At 28.1% G+C, this 19,104-nt stretch overlaps 1 protein-coding gene across 1 annotated transcript in view; it reads right to left on the bottom strand.

Annotated features, from left to right (window-relative positions):
- LOC136986651 (UPAR/Ly6 domain-containing protein qvr-like) overlaps window positions 1–13,727 on the bottom strand; it is a 42,744-nt gene extending 29,017 nt beyond the window's left edge. The window contains exons 1-2 of the mRNA XM_067284237.1: window positions 13,503–13,727; window positions 4,474–4,524 (exon numbers count right to left, since the gene is read on the bottom strand). Of these exons, the coding sequence (XP_067140338.1) occupies window positions 4,474–4,524; window positions 13,503–13,542 (91 nt within the window). The 5' untranslated portion in view covers window positions 13,543–13,727. The remainder of the gene's footprint in view (window positions 1–4,473; window positions 4,525–13,502) is intronic.
- Window positions 13,728–19,104: the final 5,377 nt, after the last annotated feature.

Here is a 19,104-nt window from a genome sequence, read left to right as displayed (position 1 = left end):
AATAGCGGACACTGTCGCTATTTACAGGTTAATATAATAAATGTTTGAAATATACCTACGCATAAATAATATTTATATGAAATAGCATCAATACATGTATTATGTAAAGAAGAAATCAATAGAAAATAATAGAAAACATTTTAAAGTAACTAATAAGATATATTTGTTTGTTTTTTTGTTGGCGTCACGTTTGTTACGCTAAATTTAGCTTTACGATAGCCGGTTAGAGTTTTATTTGTAACTCAAATGCTCATCAGAAGTAGTTTTGTTAAGTTATTTTAGGAACCACCGTCTTTTTTTTTACATCATTACTCGCTTCGATTTGTAATGGTGTAACGTTAACCAAGTTATCATCATCAGAGAAGCCCTAGATAAAATTTATTTTTGAGGCCCATTAAAAGAGAGATAGAGGTATAATATGTACAGTTTTAATACAGAAACAGACAGTAGAACAAAGTAGTAATGTGTAAAGTAGTTTGACAATGAATTGCAAGATTCAATAGGGGTATAGAAATTCATCTAGAAAACTACTCTTCTGCTTTTAACAGTGTTGTGTTCATCAATTATTGTGAAAAAATCTAGTTCTATAGCGGTATCTCTTTCAATAGACAAGATTGAAAGTGAAGAAAGTCTTTCTTGGCACATTGTTGATTGGAAGTGGTACATGATCAATTTTAACATTGAAAATGATCATTCTGTAAATGCAACAGTTACCGATGCAATTACGTTTTCAATAATTATTACTAATTTCATGATTTAACTACTAAAATATACTACCAAATTTGTGAGGCCCCTGAAAGCGCAAAGGCCTCCTCTGATTACCCATTATCAAACTGAGATCGGTAATGGCATAAAGATAAACAAATTAACATTTATAATTGATTATATTGATATACTCGTATAATTTGTTTATATATATATATATATATATATATACTTTTGTTTAAGGATAATTCATATTGAAGATAAAATTGATCATATTCTTACATTAAAGCACATATTTAGATACCACTGAACAGTGCGGTAATGGTTTCCGTACCTGGTCATGTAGGATTTTCCAGGTTTTATTCGCGTGTCTGACATCTAAATGGGGTACACTTCCCTACAGAAAGTCCCTATAGAAAGACACCCCCTTGTCAGATCTCCTGTGTGTTCTATTGCCATATTCCAACAAACCAAAGTATACAAAGAAACATCCCATTAATATAACTAAAATATAATAATTATTCCCAAAAATATTCTATTTTTTACGAATTTTTAAGCCATTTTCTTCAGAATCAAGTCTAAAATTTAATGCATTAAAAAATGAATTATTAATTCTATTCTTATTTATAAAAGTTTTTAAATATATTTTTAATTCTTAAAAATTTTATTAATTTTTCAGTCTATCCAGCATTATATTCAATTCAGAATAAAATATTACGACGAAATTAAAAAATTTAAAAAAAAGCTTTAAAAATAGAAATAATACAAAACAACTGGATAAAAATTTTAGTAATCGAATTGAAAATTTATGTTCAAACGTCATAAATGACAAAAGGTCTTCTTTAAACGAAAGAAAAATTGACAAATCGATTTATACTTTTTATTTTACTTTCATTTAAAGGGGGTATTTATTCGAAATTGATTTCTGGATATAACCTAAAATACTCTCCATCGATACGGGAAAACCATATAATTAACCTACAGAAACTGAAAATGTCAATATTTATAAATGAGAATTTAACATTAAAACCCTGTTACTGCGAATTTAAGAGTCACCCCACTTTTGAGGCGAACTTTTCATTGTGATAATTGGAAATGAATGTAATTCGAAAGTATTTATTGAAAATTGAAATTTGTTTATAATGTGTTTAAAATAGAATATAATTAATAGAAATATATAAAAGAAATAAGAATTACTGTCATATGTTTTTATTATAGGCGGGTTTTTAAAGAGTGACAAAGAATAAATGAATTTAAGAAGCATTTCGAATTAGAAAATCCAACTTAAAGGAGCATCTAGATAAAATTAGGAGCATCTCAACTGAAGAAGCATCTAGATAGAAATAGGAACACCCCAACTGAAGGAGCATCTAGATAAAATTAGGAGCATCTCAACTGAAGAAGCATCTAGATAGAAATAGGAACACCCCAACTGAAGGAGCATCTAGATAAAATTAGGAGCATCCCAACTGAAGAAGCATCTAGATAGAAATAGGAACACCCCAACTGAAGGAGCATCTAGATAAAATTAGGAGCATCTCAACTGAAGAAGCATCTAGATAGAAATAGGAACACCCCAACTGAAGGAGCATCTAGATAAAATTAGGAGCATCCCAACTGAAGAAGCATCTAGATAGAAATAGGAACACCCCAACTGAAGGAGCATCTAGATAAAATTAGGAGCATCCCAACTGAAGAAGCATCTAGATAGAAATAGGAACACCCCAACTGAAGGAGCATCTAGATAAAATTAGGAGCATCCCAACTGAAGAAGCATCTAGATAGAAATAGGAACACCCCAACTGAAGGAGCATCTAGATAAAATTAGGAGCATCCCAACTGAAGAAGCATCTAGATAGAAATAGGAACACCCCAACTGAAGGAGCATCTAGATAAAATTAGGAGCATCCCAACTGAAGAAGCATCTAGATAGAAATAGGAACATCTCCGATTGAAGAAGCAACTATATACAATTAGCGCTTCTTCAATTGGAGTTGCTCCTTAGAATTAGCTAAGAAGGCACCCCAAGCTAAGAAATATCTCGAACTAGAAGTATCCCCCAAATAACGTGCGTATTAAATTAAGCGGTATTTCGAATTTAATACGCACGTACTGTACACAATAATACACCATGACAATAGCTTACTTTTATCTAGGAATACGTTAAGTATATTAATTCTATAAATATTCAAGCTTATTACATAATATTTACAAGAAAATGTCATCTTTAAGGGATGATTCATTCAAAATATACTCCTAAAATTAATTAAAAGGGCAATTCACAGTTTAAATATTATTAAAATAATATTGTAAGCCTATATAGAAATAATAAATTTTGAATTGTCTTTGATATATAATCACAATAAATATATAAGCTTTGTTCAATCTAGAATTTTTCTGTTATAGAAAAAAAAAGAATAGAAACTCTATCAGCAATCAAAAGATATCTACAGAAAAGCTATCAAATTTTATTGGATTTTCTGCACAGAAAATTGTTAGATCTTTCAGAAATTATTTCCTTTGTTAAAGTAAGTTTTAGTACAGAACCTATAATTTTAGATTATTATAAATTAAAATATTCTAGAACTATAGTTTCATGGGGTCCAAGAGAATTTGAATTAGTGGGCCCTCATGTACAGTGTTGAATTCAGACGTTTTCTTGGGGGTAATTTTGAGGCAATGTTTTCTTCTAAAAGATTGATTCTGGGCTCCCTGGTAGTGGGGGTCCCAGACAACTGCACTTTTTGCCCATAGGACAACGTGCCACTGAGTCAGAGACGGATCCAAGGGGTTTAAACCCTCTTAATTAACACAAAAAATATTAAAATTTATTTATTCGAACTTTAAAATACGTGTCAACCTGCAAACGATGCCCATTATTTTTATTTTCGTCAGTGGCCGTTATTTAAAGGTTTGATTGTATTACTATTGTTATATCTCAAACATCAAAGGCTTAATTACTAAATAACAAGTCTTATAAATTAATCATTTATAAATAAATCAATTTAATAAAACTTTTAAAGGTTCATTTTGTTAATTAATTATTTATTACCGATTTTGTACCGTTTGAATGATTAACGTTTGTAATAAAGGAGTGTGGTATTGCTACATAAATTGTTAATTTATTAATATGAGACTCGGAATATAATAGAATATTATTGAAGGTCGTGGGTTCGAATCCCAGTTAGTTTCAATTTTTTACGAGAAAAGAATAGGAAGAAAGTAAAGCAGACAGTCATTCAATAGAACCGAGTAGACAATATATGAATCGATATTAACAAATCGTTACAGATACAACTATGTGCCACGTAATACGTAAAACTAAACTCATATAAAGGAAAAAATGCATTTAAATGTTATCGAATTCCTGGGTGAACCGTAAAAAAAATCAGAAATTTTTTTTTTAATCAGAAATGAATGACCTAGTTCTTTCGACACGATACAATTTCATGACCCACTTTCAGGTGAGTTCGGCTTCTCTGTAAAGATCGATACGGCTTTTGGCCAAATTATTGTATAAAGTGGGCGTTGTTCTTTAGACGAATACCCACCAATGTATGATTATAAAAGTGATTAATTGTTAAATTTTTATATAATATTATATAAAATTTTCAACTTGGCATAGTATAAAATCAAATTATACATAATTTTTTTTATATTAAATTCTAATCGTTCTATATGCTTGTTGAATGCATTTATGTATACGAATTCATGCTTTATATATATATTAAAATAAATTTTAAGTAGAAATAATTAAAATGGACTTACCCTTAAGACATTCCTCTTCCGCTAGAGTGTCATAGAGACATAAGAAAACAACTGAAGAAGAAATAAAATGCTTTAAAAAATTATCTTACGTATAATTTTAATTAATAATTAGGATTTATTAAGGAAATTTAATTAATTTTAAACTTTAAAATATTTTATAAATGATAAAACATTCATTTTTATATATATTCATAGAATTTACTATTGAATATACAGTAAAACCTGTCTAAACCGGACTGAATACTTTGTTCTACTTGGCATTTTTCCGTTCTGAACAGGTTATTTTTTACACGTTTTCCCGTTTAGGAAAGGTTTCCGTTTTAGACAGGTTTTGCTATATTTTTTAAAGTAATAGAATATTAAATTAGAGTAAAGTTTTTTGAATATTAAGCATTCACTATAAGGGTTTTTATTTGATTTTTTTTGTTTAAAAAAAAGTTAAATTTATATGTTTTACTATAAAAAATATTAAATACACAATAGTATTTTCAGATTTTTATTGTTATTTTTTACAAGTAAATGCAGTTATCTCTGCAGTAAGATGAGTGAACTGCATTGCGTTTGTTTCAAAAAGTGTTTTCTTATATTTTCATTATAGCAAAGATGGCAAATGGCCAATGTTAATAAAAAGTGAACTTTGACAGAACAGAACAAGCTCTATCATACAAGTGAGTCTACAAGTCTACAGTGAAAGCTCTTGTTTTATAAAATATTTGATTTCTTTTATTTATTTATTTCTTTTAAATTTGAATTTAAAAATAGTTTAGAAAGAACATAAGCTTTTATTTAAATAAATTATATTTATTTATAGTTTATGATGAAACTGTTATAAACACTCAAATGCTGAACAGGTAATTTCCACTTATACAGTCAAACCTGCGAACAACAGAAAGATAAATAAATGGTCGTCGTTCAGTGGTTAGAGGTTACTTTGCATGTAAAAATGGCCGCCGTCGTTTAGAGGTGTCCGTTTATTACAGGTTCGACTGTATAAAAAGTTTTAAAGATAAACTCAATTAATTAAATTATTATTTTTATTTAAAATTTAAATACAGATAAATAATACAATATAACGTATGAACAGGGCCTTTCAGAGTTCGAAAGAAGCCCGAATCACTTACCTTTTTGAGGCCCTAATATATTAAAAATAATAAAATGGTGCTTAAAAATTGTATTATATATATATTTTTAGTACACAATAAATATTTTTGAGGCCCCTGTAAATGTGATGCCTGAGCCAAATGGTCCTGCTGGCCATCCTACGATAGGGCCTTACGTTTTCGGGATTATGCATGAATGTACAGGATATGGCCTGTATGTAAATACGTAAACGTACTAATATATGTATGAATATAAAATAACTATAAAATAAATCATTTTTTTTAGACTGTGCAGGGCATTTATTAACTTGTCAGACCCTTCTTTATCTATATTTATATAATATAAAACCTATATCAGACTATGTTTGGTAGTAGTAAACAAGATTTAAGATACTTCTAATACACATACCTAGTTTCGAGTATCGAAGCAAAATTGGGCATCTGAGGGCCTAAAATCGCAAGGCCCTAGACAAAAGCCGAAGTTGTCTGCACTTAAAACCATATATTTTACATGAATTTCTAGTACTTCGAACAGATGCTTATCGATAGGCATGTATTTGTGTATGTATGAGGCCCTAGGGCCTAAGAAAAAGCCTAAGTTACACGTGCTTAAAATCGCCATTGTTTTAAGTATATTTCATTTCGTTGAATAATCTCGTACGTGAATTTTCTTGTGCTCTCAACAAACGTTTATTGATTTATCTACTTAATTTTTCATTTTTATTTACCTCATAATTTTTCATTAAACTGTTAACGTCAGCATTAACATCGGTATTAAGTTAAAACCGATGTTGATACTAACGCTGAATTGAAGTACAGCATCGAAAATCCTCATCAAATCTTTAATTTGAAATAACTTACAACAAAAATTCAATTTGTTAAATTTTCACGGCACTTCTACTGATAAATATAAATTATTTAAGGAAGTTTTTAACTTTGAATAAACATTTTTATGTTGCTTAATAGTGCAGTTATGATATATTATACAATACGAACGTCGTATTATTTCGAATTTAAAACTCATCCCTTACTTTATATAAGGGTTTTTTAAACGGGTTAAAAATGTCTTAAATTGAAGATGATCACTGTATTTTTAAAGTATAATTTTTAAATATAAAATATAATTACAATAGAACCTCCAGTAGCGGCTACCTCTCAACATCGCCCATTTTTTCACGACTTTTTTGGACAAAAATTCGTCTAAAAGAACCTCCAAACAACGTCAATGGTCGTTATACAGAGGTTTGACTGTATACAGTACAAGTGTTTAAAAATATATATATAATTTATATGAAATTATTGTGATATTTGAAGCAAAAAAAAGAAAAAAAATGTTTTTACTGACGTAACATATGGCCTATCTTTAACCAATTAAACGATGAAATGTCACAGATTTTCTTCTTTCGTGTTATCGAAATGAAAGAAAAATTTGAGACAAGTAATTAAAAGATTGATTATCCATTGGCACCTTTTTTTGCAGCATCATCGCTTTAATTTAGACCCAAATCATCCAGTTAATTCGTACAACTCTTAGATAAAAATATTGGTTTTTATTTATCTATTTATTGTTGAAAACTAAATTTTTTCCCTATTAAAAACTCGATTATTGATTGGCCCAAAGGTCAGTTAATTGCTTTTTGTATAGCTTTGTGGGGAGGGGGGAATTTTTTCAAGAATGTTTTCAAGATGAGAAAATTCTATTTACATATCGTATAATAATAATAGTAGTAATTATAATATATAAATAAATATTATTATAGAAGTTGTAATTTCTTTCTCATGAAAGAAAGATAAACATTATTAGTATTCTAACAGTATACATGTATATATATAGAAAAAATATTTATGTAAGATGATTTAATATTCTGTTATTGTGTTGTGTAGATTCAGATTCTAAAACCGTAAAATCGAAAACTTGGAATAATATAATGGTTATAAACAAGTAAGAACCTACCAAAATCAAGACTAAAATATAAATATTTATAATTTTCTACTTTATTTTTCTCGATACCTTTACATATTTTATAAAATTTCAATTTTATAGAATAAATTTTTGAATTTCTTTTACAGAATAAAATCTAATTTTAAAAATTATTTATTTATTTATTGAATTAATTACGAGAAATTTGAATGCATTTCGAGCAGATTCAATTAAACTGTTGCTATATAACATAATAAAATTGATCTGGTTACTTAGTAAGTCGCATAATCCGCACTGAAAGGGTCTAATGCAGTGTTGAACGACTTGTGGATCGTGTGTCAGGATGTCTGTTCTCTCTGATGCGTAATATTTATTATTTATACTATAATTTCTGCTGTAGATTTTTTAAAAATTAATATACTATTCTTCCTGATTAATTTATTCGTATTTGAACGTATTATTTATGTATTTTTTTTTTTTTTTTACATAAAAATGCAATATAAAGCTCTGAATGTTTGTCTTAGAATAAACGTGTATATTAACGATAAAATATATAAAATAAAATAAAATAAAACAATAAATTAGATTAAGAAAAGACAGACGGACAACGGACGACAGTGGTAATCTATGGGTGTGCAATTTGAAAATCGCAGCATAATAAAGCATTAAAATTAAAGGAGGACATTTATATACTTTGAGAAATTACGTACAGTAAACACGCATTTTCTTTATTAATACAAACCTATGAACAACGATCAACGACGGGAACTTAACGAGGTGTCCGCTATTAGAGGTTATTGTTTTATTATATTAATTATCTAATAAATTAATTATTTGACTCGTTACCGTTATTATTAATACATTATAATGTTATAAATACAGTACAGTATATATTTTTTTTTTGATAAAAAGAATTTTTCTAGTGTTCTGCTCTTAACATATGTAGTATTATTTTTAGAAACAGATTTCTTATTTTCTGGATTTAATACAATTTAGAAAATGGAATATATAAAAGAAAACATAACAGTAAACAAGTTTGGAAACTTGTTTTATGGTGTTTTTCAGATTTTCATGGTGTAATTTACGCCATTTATTATCAAAATCTCTTGGATAATAGAGATTACAAGTCAATTTTTTTATATTATATATATATTTCCGGATTTTTATCACTATTTAACTAATAAATTGCTTCTAAATCTTCATTTTTCTAAAGATATTTTTAAAAATTTAAGCTTTGAAGCTTCTAAACATTTGTTTACTCGTCATATATAAGCAGTTCTCAACCTGTAGTACGCATACCACCGAGGGTACGCAAGAAGGATCCGTTAGTGCTACAAATTCAGTAGGCTCAGGTGGTATGTTAGTGATAAAAGGTTGAGAACTGCTGCTGTATACAGTAAAACCTGTTCAAAACGGAACTTGAATGAAACAAAAACATGCCTAAGCGAAAAAAAGGGTATAATTTATTAAAAATATAAATGTTTTTTTTTTTAATGTGTTAAACTTGAATAATATGATCTTTTATATATATAGATTTTTCTCTGGTGTTTAATGAGTAAATTCAACATAAGAATAAATAACCTGAAGTCAGAGGAGTTTGCCTTTAGGTTATTAATTTTTATAAAGTATTTATTGCTCATTAAACATAAGAAATTTTTCAACAATATTGCTTTTTTAATAGATTTAACATTTTTTAAACAAAATTTTATCATTTTAAATAAATTTTGATAAGATTTTTTTAATATAAGAATAAATATTTAATTGGTGACAGCATAAAATTTCTGAAGCATCCTTTAAAAGATGCTTAATCAATATATTCCTATAGGACCGACTGGAGATTTTGCGAGGTCTCGCAGTGGGGCCCGTGCAAATTTAAATTCAGGGAGGACCCATGCACTGTGTTGATTCAGGCATCTTTCTTCGGAGGAATGTTTTATAAAATCTTGGTTTGGGGCCTGCTGTTGGTGGTGGCCCCAGACAATTGCCATTTTTACTATACCATAACGCCCCACTGGGTTCTTGGGAAAAGTTATTAGCGAGACCCCAAAATCTTTGCCAAAAAATACTTTTTTTTAAATCAAATTTGAAAGTGCGAAGTCTCGATTTGAGGCCCGAAAAACCGAATTTTGAGTCGGCCCTGATTCAATGGCTCGTTATTATCCTACGGGCAGATAGGGCAATTGCTTAAGGCCCTCCACCAATAGAAGGCCCCAAACCAATCTTTTATAAGAAAACATTTTTTCCTCAAAAAATTTCCGGGAAGAAAAATACACCGTACGTGGGGCCCCCTAATTCAAATTCACCCAGGGCCTCGTAAATGTATAACACGCTCCATTTGCCCTGATAATATATATATATATAACATAATATCCCTCGCTATAACATAAAACTATTGGACCTAAAAAAAACTAATTTCGGCTTAAACTAATTTGCATAAAGAAGAGTTTAATAGTTAATTTCGTACGTTAAATTTAATTATTTTCACCGAAAGAGTTTTAAGTAATTTTTTGGCTTTCATTACTATGAGTAAAATTATTTGGAAAAATTTTCCAAGCAGTTAAATTTTATCCATAAATTTTAAATTATTCTTGGTTTCAGATACAAAAATCAATAGGTAAATTCCATTACAAAAATGATTCTGATTTTTATCAGCCATTGTTTTTAAATTCTTCATTTATTTATTTTTTTAAATGAATAAATAAGTATTTTTCCCTTTGAATTATTAATTATACGAGTGTATACTTTCTTGTGTTTAATGATTAAATAATAAATACGTAACTGTACTTCTGGATGTATTTATTTTTATATTATTGAGCAAATGTCAGAGGTTCATCTTATTTAGCTGTATAATTTATTATACAGTGTAGTATATATTTTAAATATATATATATATATATATTAAAGGCAACCAGAAAATTAATACGAAAATGTGGCATTTGCAATGGAATCATTTACTTGATTAACAGATGAGAGAACGTTATTTGATTATTTAAGTCACGTGACGACGACACGTTCCAGGTGAGGGCACGTGACTGCGGTCACGTGACTTTGGCCTTGGCCTATTTATCTTCTGCGCCAAAATCGTCCATTTTCAAATTGTCTTTTGTTTTACTTAGGAATTCACTAATTAAAAAGTCAGGCAGAAAGGATATAGTACAGTCAGGCGTGTGTGACATCAGCAAATGGAGAAGAATTATTAAAAGCATTCAACACTGGATAATATGTAAATTTGACACGAGTTTGTAACATAATATATACAATATTTTATATATATTAATTAAATAAATATATTATGCATCTATACATTTATAACTTCACGGAGAATTATTTAAATTAGGAGATCCCCTCGTGTAAAGTGACATTTTTCTTCCAGGAAATTTTTTGTGGGGGGGGAAATATTTTCTTATAAAATATTGGTTTGGGGCCTCCTGCTAGTGCCCCTCCCTTTTTTTTGCCCATACGATGGCGCGCTAGCATGAAAAATGAGTTTAATATATGGGGCATGAATGGTCACCATTAATTTTTGAATTATAATTAGTTATTTATTTAATTTTTTTTTAAAATTTAATGATCTGTTTTGTTAATTAATTAAATAAATAAATTTTCAGCAGTTTAATTTACTTATTTTAATCATAAAAATGAATGATAATTAATGAAGCTATAAACTTTTATCCATTGTTATATACGCTGTAACTTATCTAATGTTATGAAAATTAATTAATATTTTATCTTTTAATAATTTAAAACAAAGAGTTTTTGGTTATATTACTACGTCGAGTTTATTTATTTAGGGATATATGCCTAATTTTTCCTAGAAAACAGACTTTTAACGTTCATTCATTTTAATATTATGACTAGAGAGTAAAAATAGAATATGCGATAGTGATAAATTACACTTTCTAAATATTTAGAAAATATATATTTTAAACTTTAGAAATGACCATTTAATTTTATAATAATAAAAATATATTTTTATTCTTAAAATAAATTAAAATATCATTTTAAATATGGAAATTTTTCTGAATTTATTTTTAGAAAATAACGCTTCTTTTTTTACGTTTTAATGTATATTAAATCCTCATTTCGTTTGCATAATAAATGGTTTTTGAAAAATTCTAGAATGATGAAAGTCACGAGATAAATCAATGATTTAATGTAGAATTAATCTCGAATAATATAAATTTTTAAAATGAAAGGGATTATCCGAACATTCGGAGTTAAAATTCTGACATTTTTTTTACTTTTAAAGTAGATAAAATTGGAGGAAAATGCTCATATATCGAAGAAATTCGAGCTTATAGAAAATAAAAAAACTATGCCATTTATTTCTATAATAAACACATTAATTAGAGGAATAATTAATTATAATATGTACGTTAGGTAAAGGTTTCTATACCGTTCAACGCATCTGGTAAACTGGGACCCTAATTTAGGGGTAGTTTGGGGGTGGGGACCCCAAACCTCCAACTAACCCTAAATCCCATCCCTCTTAGCTTAAGTCCAAGCAATTTACTATGTTTTTCAGCTTCATTATTGTAAATACTCGGGCCAATTTTAGTTACTAAGACTATTGTTTTTACCGATCTCAGGCACATGCATTTATAATAATTTACAGGATTTAATGGCATTAATTACTATAAAATAAATAGAAATTATTTAAATTTTATAAAATGTAACTCTTATCCATTATAAAATGGTTAATGTAACCATGAACTATTTTATTTAATGGCTACATTAACCATTTTACAATTGTTGATAGTTACACTAGTTTACAAGATTTAAAGGTATGATAACATGTATAATAAATAAATAAATAATATTATTAACCTTGCATTGTAAAATAGTTAATATAATCATTAAATAAAATGCTTAATGATAGCATTAACCATTTTAAATTGAGTAATGGTTATATTTTACAATATTTTACATGGTTTAAAGATATAATAATATTAGTAATACTTATTTATTTATTTTTTAAGTAGAAAAATATACTCGAATTTTAAATTTTGTAGCATCTAAGTAAATAAATATTTAAATATTGGAGCAGGCTCGTAAGATATACACACATACCTGGTACAGAATAACTAGTATAGTAATTATAGGAGAGTATATCATCCTCAATAACATAATTATAGTCAATATTTTAAATCTAACGCTTTATAATTTAAAAAATTATATTTTTATTATAGATTTTATATGTAAATTCATTTATATATCCTGAAAATAATTGTAAGCAAGCATTAAATTGTTCAATTTTAAGAAGTAAACCATCATTTATGAGAATTTTGAGTATTGATAATATATAAAAATCTATATTTTAAGCATAAAAAAGGAATAAATTTATATTTAAAATAATATTAATTAAAATTTATTAATGATTATTTAATTATTTATTTATAATTTTAAATTCTGAAGAGGGTAAGTAGGATATAAACATGTTATAACTAGATTTAAATGTATAATTTTTTTTTTTAAATTTATTTTAAATTTTAAATTAATTTTTAATCTTTTAAAATATTTTTCTTATTTATAAGCTGTTAAATAGATTAAAATCCTATGTCTTCTGTTTAATATTAAAACAAAAGAATTATAAAATGATGAATAAAAAAGTACACAGTTCAATCAATAAATGACAAAATTAGAATGTGTGTAATTTTAATCTAAAATATTTTTGTTATTTTTTTAATTAAATAATATATAAATTTAAACATAAAAATTATAATTAAATTTACAAATAATTAAGCAAAAATAACGACGGTTTCTATAAACTTTACGTATAGAATCGTAAATTCAGTGCAGTATATATATATATAATCACGCTGCAGTAATTTTTTCTTCATTCTTTTCTAGAATATTTCATGCAAGTTACCTTTAAAACAATAATAATAATAATTCAGATAATGATAAAAGCATAAACTAAACCGGAGGACAATTTGTTGATACGCTTCTGTGCTAGAGTAACGTATGTATATATATATATATATATATAATATATACACAGTACTTACTTGGGAATATCTTAAAAACAATGCTATTCAATTTCTGCATTCGTAATAACGTATCGTTAAGTCGGTAAACTACACAGAAAAAAAAACAAACTTGACGCGCACAAACGTAAAAAATCTAAATAAAAAACTATACTTTTGAAAATTCACTTCACTGCACACAAAACACAACAACGAGCACAACACGTCCGTTCAAACACTTAATGCCAAGAGTAACATCAATGCGGTCTACCGAGCATGCACCGACTAGAACCAGCTGACGAATTACAGGACGCATGTGCACTTCCATGTTGCGACGAGTTACACTTGCCAAGTTTTCTGAACCTCTGCCTTATATTTTACAACTTTTTATTCGCTAGATCGTTCTAAGTGTTATAAAAGTCAATTCGCATCGTCCCTCCTTACGTCACACTACCGAGTAATTCGAGTGTAAATGAATTTTTAAACTGTAAAATAATAATAATAATAATAATAATAATAATGTTTAAAATATAAATCGATTTTTTTTCTCTACGGAGGAAAAAACAAAACTTTAATAATCTATCATTTTTAATAACTTATTATTAATTTTATTCTAAAAATAATATTCTTAATTTAATTAGAATTATTATAAGAAATGTGCTTTTTTTTTTTTTTGGTTAAAAGTTTTTAATGTAAACTCTTTGAAAGTAATTGAATTTTTGCCAAGAGTATTTCAGATGTATATCATTATATATAAATCTATTCTTTTTTGATATTTCTAGAACACAATTGTACTTAGAAAAAGTACGATTGTAAACGTCACACTAGTAAGTGTGACGTATTGAAAAATGATTGTTTTAATTTGATATCAATTATTCATTTATAGAAGGAGTAAAATAGAAAATGGAGGATTAAATTAGGAAAAATTACGTTAAAAACTGCATAAATTTAATTGATTATTTATATAGGAATTTATCATCTTCTTCTCTAACTACAAGAATTTAAAATATGTTGTTAGGAGCACTTCTACAAGCGGGAGCGGATTTATACCGTAAGTTAAACAGGCTATAATTTAGGGCCTCGTGTTACGTGGTTACAGATTAGGGCCTCGTGTGTAGCTTAAGGCTTTAATACTTTTAAATTTATCATCATTTAGTGGATGGGAGTCTCGTTTATTACAGTTTAAGAGCACAAGTCTAAAATCGAGCACAGCCTATAAGTAATATTAAGAAAAATCAAATTGTTTTTACATATTATTAATTAAAAAGTTACTGTAATCCGGAGAAGAAATCACTTCAGTTTAGCCTAATTTATAATAATTTTTGGAAAATGAAGGAACGTGAAAACTATCTCGTTTTAATTTATATCGATCCTGAATTGCGTGATTTAATTTAAATAGTTTACAAATAAACATCATGAAATTGCATTTTTCTGAAAGAAATATGAGATTTAAGAAAGAAATTCAAGTAAACGATTAAAAAATGAGTTTTCAATTTACTTTTTTTTTTTTTTAAATTGAAGCGTAAAGAGGAAGAGGAAGATGAAAGATAATCACTTGAAGATTTCGGTTCTATTTACAGAACAAAATGATTAAAATATATAATAACTCTAAGCCATAATCATATAAGGACTTTCACTCTATTAAATATTACAACATTAAAAGCGAGAGGCCTTAAGTAGTAATCTAGAGTGAGGCCCTAAGCTGTAGCTTACTTACCTGATAAGTAAACTCGGTATAAGTTTTATGATTAATTAAAATATAAAACTTAAACCTACAGCTTAGGGCCTCATTTCTTGAAGATTACTAATTAAGGCCTCTCGTTTTTAAAGTTCTGTTATTTAATAAAGGGAAAGGGATTATATGCTATGGCATAGAGTTATAAGAAGTCTAAATCCTTTCCTGACCAAGAAAAACAGTCTGAGTAATATAATTTATGGCTTAAAATTATTTATAGATAAACAAAAGGTTTGAAGTTGTTTGTTTTCTCTTCTGAAGTAAGTATTTTGATTTATTTGGTTATATTTAAAGCTACTAATTTAATATAATAACGTCATTCAAATGTACTGTACGTGTATTATATTTATAATGTAGTATTAAATAACAAAGAAATAAAAGACCCAAACTCATTATTATTCGAAGAAGGTAGTGTCAAAAAGATCGTTATAAAGAAGAAAATCAAAATAAACAGTTATTTTAAGTGTATTTAGTTTCTTTTAAATTCAAATATAATTTAAAAATAATATATTTTTTTACCATTTTTGATTCTCCAACCTTAAGATAATAAAAAGGTCTTTTTCAGGCCCATCGTTGGTTCTTGAAGGCTCACAATGGGGCTATCGGGTGGTGAGAGACGGGGGCCGACATATCCGGAATTGATCACCCCGAAAAATTCCTGCGGTTTTTCACCCACAGGGATTAAGGAGGTTGCACAGGGTGAAGCCCCTTCTGGAGGCTTTCCCAGTAAAGCCGGGTATATCAAGTATTTAAAAAAAATGGGCAAAGAGGGCAACTGCCTGGGACCCTCACAAACAGTGGACCCCACACCAATATTTTATAAGTATTCCCTCCCCTCAAAAATGTCTGAAGTCAACACTATATGGGGGCCCGTAATTCAAATTTGTAACGTGTCACTGATGTGAGGCATGTTGTTTCATTGCTGCATTCCCTCTAAATATTTCTAGATCCGCTACTGGGCAATAGGTAGTATTTTTAAGGCCTTAACCGTTTCAACCGGCCTTAAAAAAGTAAGGAATATTGATAATTTATGGTTTTGTAGATAAACATGTAAATGCAATTAGCATCTGTGAATCAAGAATAGCTTTTAGCTCTTAATTATTCGATTCTGTACAATACTGTTCGAAAGTAAAAGATCATTTATTATATTTCTATATCATAAATAAGAAAATTGGGAGATCATTTATAATTCAAAAGTAAAATATCCATCAAACGAACCGAGACCAAAAAGGAATTTTTCATAAATGAAACCAGAATAAGTTATTTAGATCATCATTTTTTATTCTTTGTACAACGTACAACAATTATAACCGAAATTAATTAATTACAGATTTAAAAATGTCGTAACTTACGATAGAGAGCCTATCGTAAGTTACGACACAACACAGAAGGACTCTCAAAAGTCAATTATTTATATAAAATGCGTGATATAAAAATTATATAAATTGGTTTCTTTTAATAACTAAGGAAGTTTTGTATTTGATTTCAGAATTTTTATTTGCTTTATTTATTTTTATTCGTATATTTTATGGCTTTTGAGAGGTGTAAGCCTTACATTTGAGACTGTTTTGAGTCCATTTTACCTGAGACAAATTAACCAGGTTATTACTAGACATATATCGATAAGATACATTATTATTATATAAATGTATCTGAAAAAATAATAAAATCTTATTAATAAATAATATTGCAACATATATTTACTTTCCAAGTTGTTAAATATTATATAACAGAGGGAAATTATGGCGATCAGTCAAATAATGACTCGAAGATTTTTACATGTTTGGAACTCGGGTCATCTTGAAACGTTGAGAAATTTGGGGATTTTTCCATTTATGTATGGATGCTAGTGTTTTAAGGCTCGATCTTGTTCATCCAATTTGAAGCTTAATAACTCCTGTCTTTTGTCGAAATTTTTCTGAAAGTTTTCAGGGGGGTTTGCGTATTAGGAGCATTGATGCTATTAATTTTTGGTGGTTAAAGGATGGGAAGATAGTGGAGAGTCATTTGTCATATCTCGACTGGGGTCGGCCTTAATGAAGATTTTATTAGCGTTTGCAATTTTTTTTTAATATATAAAACTCGCCTCCACTCTCAAAATTAGACATTTTGCCATTTTATAATAATTAATAATATAAAAAGTTTTTAAAATGAAATGTCATAACAGATGGCGCCACCAAAATTTTAAATGTCGGGAAAGTTACACAACTCTTTGCTGGAAATTTTTTTTTTTTATTGGATTTCTTACTATATAAGCTTAGATGCATTTAATTATTATGTTATGTCCAATTATATTAAATCAATTTAAATTAAGCAAAATTACACTAATGTATAATGTTTGTTACATTTGTAATTTATTTATTAAAGATTATTTCATAGTTTCTATTGAGACATGATCTTCAAATATATAACTCAGTATAAAATTCATGAGAAAAATTCGAAGTATTTCAGAAGTTTTTTCATGAATTAATTATACTAAGCCACGGGATTTCTTGTGGACACTTGTCGCCTGAATAGTGGACAGTTTTCCATAGAAAGTTCTCCGGGAGCACTCCCCCTTGGTAGATCCCTCTTGTGTTGCGTTGCCTCATGCCATCAATCCCTTAACCAGAACCAAACCAAACCCTTAACTTAGAATCATGTTATGATTCTAAGCTACAGTATATAAAAGCATATAAAAGACCCTTACTCCTCTTATATGCTGTAGCTCACCGAATAGAAATAAATTTAAAAACGTAGAGGGCCTAAGCTGTATCCTCAATTATTTTAGTTAATTTATTATTTTTAAAATAATATTTTCTTACATAACAGGAATTTTTAAATTAATAAAATTATGAATAAAAAATATAGAACTTTGATGCCGTTTATCCTGAAACGAAAATATATTTTATCTGTATTAATTATAACGTATTTACATAATTTTATAACATAGTAACATCGACTTTATTTACAAATACAGCGTACTCCCTATTATTCGTGCGCGGATCATCCGTGCATCACATTTTTCCTTTTATTTACGCAAAATTTGCCGAACAAAAATGGCGCCGAACATACAAAATTTTCTTTTGTATAAAATCTAGGTGAAAAAATGTGAACTAAAGCTTTTAGAAGTTTCTGAGGACAAGTGCTCCCTTGAAGAAATATCTGTCGGATTATTCGTGTTTTTCGATTTTCCGTGCATGTTTCCGTGTCCTGAGCCCGGATAATCGGGAGTGTACCGTATTAATTTTCTTCTCGAACGAAAACATCAATAAAGAGAAATATATATATATATATATTGTTCATTTATCAAATAAATATAAGTGACTATAAATAGGTCAAATAGAAAATGGTTGGAAGGAAGGACCATTTGACCCGAACATACCGACACAGGAGGTCTCCAAAATTCAAGTTATGTAAAATTTATAATATGAAAATTATGTAAGTTAAAGTTGCTTTGAAGTTTCCTTTAAAATGCCTTTTAAAAGAGTTGTTTTTATTTGCTTTATTGATTGGACTGCAATTTAAAAAAAAAATTGTAGATCTATAAATTCTCATTGTCTGTCCTTCCTTAATCTCGTAAACGGTTTTAATTAGATTAAAGAAGAGACCAAATTTGGATAGTTTAGAGACATGGGTCCTGATTAACTCTATAAGAACTTCCCATGCAAATCGGAAGTAACACGGTTATAATTCAAAACGTTTCTCCTGAACGGAGTTCGATCCATATGATTTCAATGTTAACAGGGAAAGTATGATGTACAGGTGCAAGACACTACTAAATTGCAACCCGTTTTATTCATATCTTTACGGTTTCCAGAAAGGGGTAGGCCCCATATCAACTTCATCAGGCCCTATCTAAGAAACCTAAAGTATATTTGCAGAAAATTTTTTACTTTAATAACATGGAAAAAATTTTAAAAAATAATA

This window comes from Centruroides vittatus, unplaced genomic scaffold, assembly GCF_030686945.1.
Source record: "Centruroides vittatus isolate TY-2023 unplaced genomic scaffold, ASM3068694v2 contig_1215, whole genome shotgun sequence".
NCBI classification, from domain to species: Eukaryota; Metazoa; Arthropoda; class Arachnida; order Scorpiones; family Buthidae; genus Centruroides; species Centruroides vittatus.
Note: the sequence above shows the minus strand (reverse complement) of the source record. Positions and strands in the feature narration are given on the sequence as shown.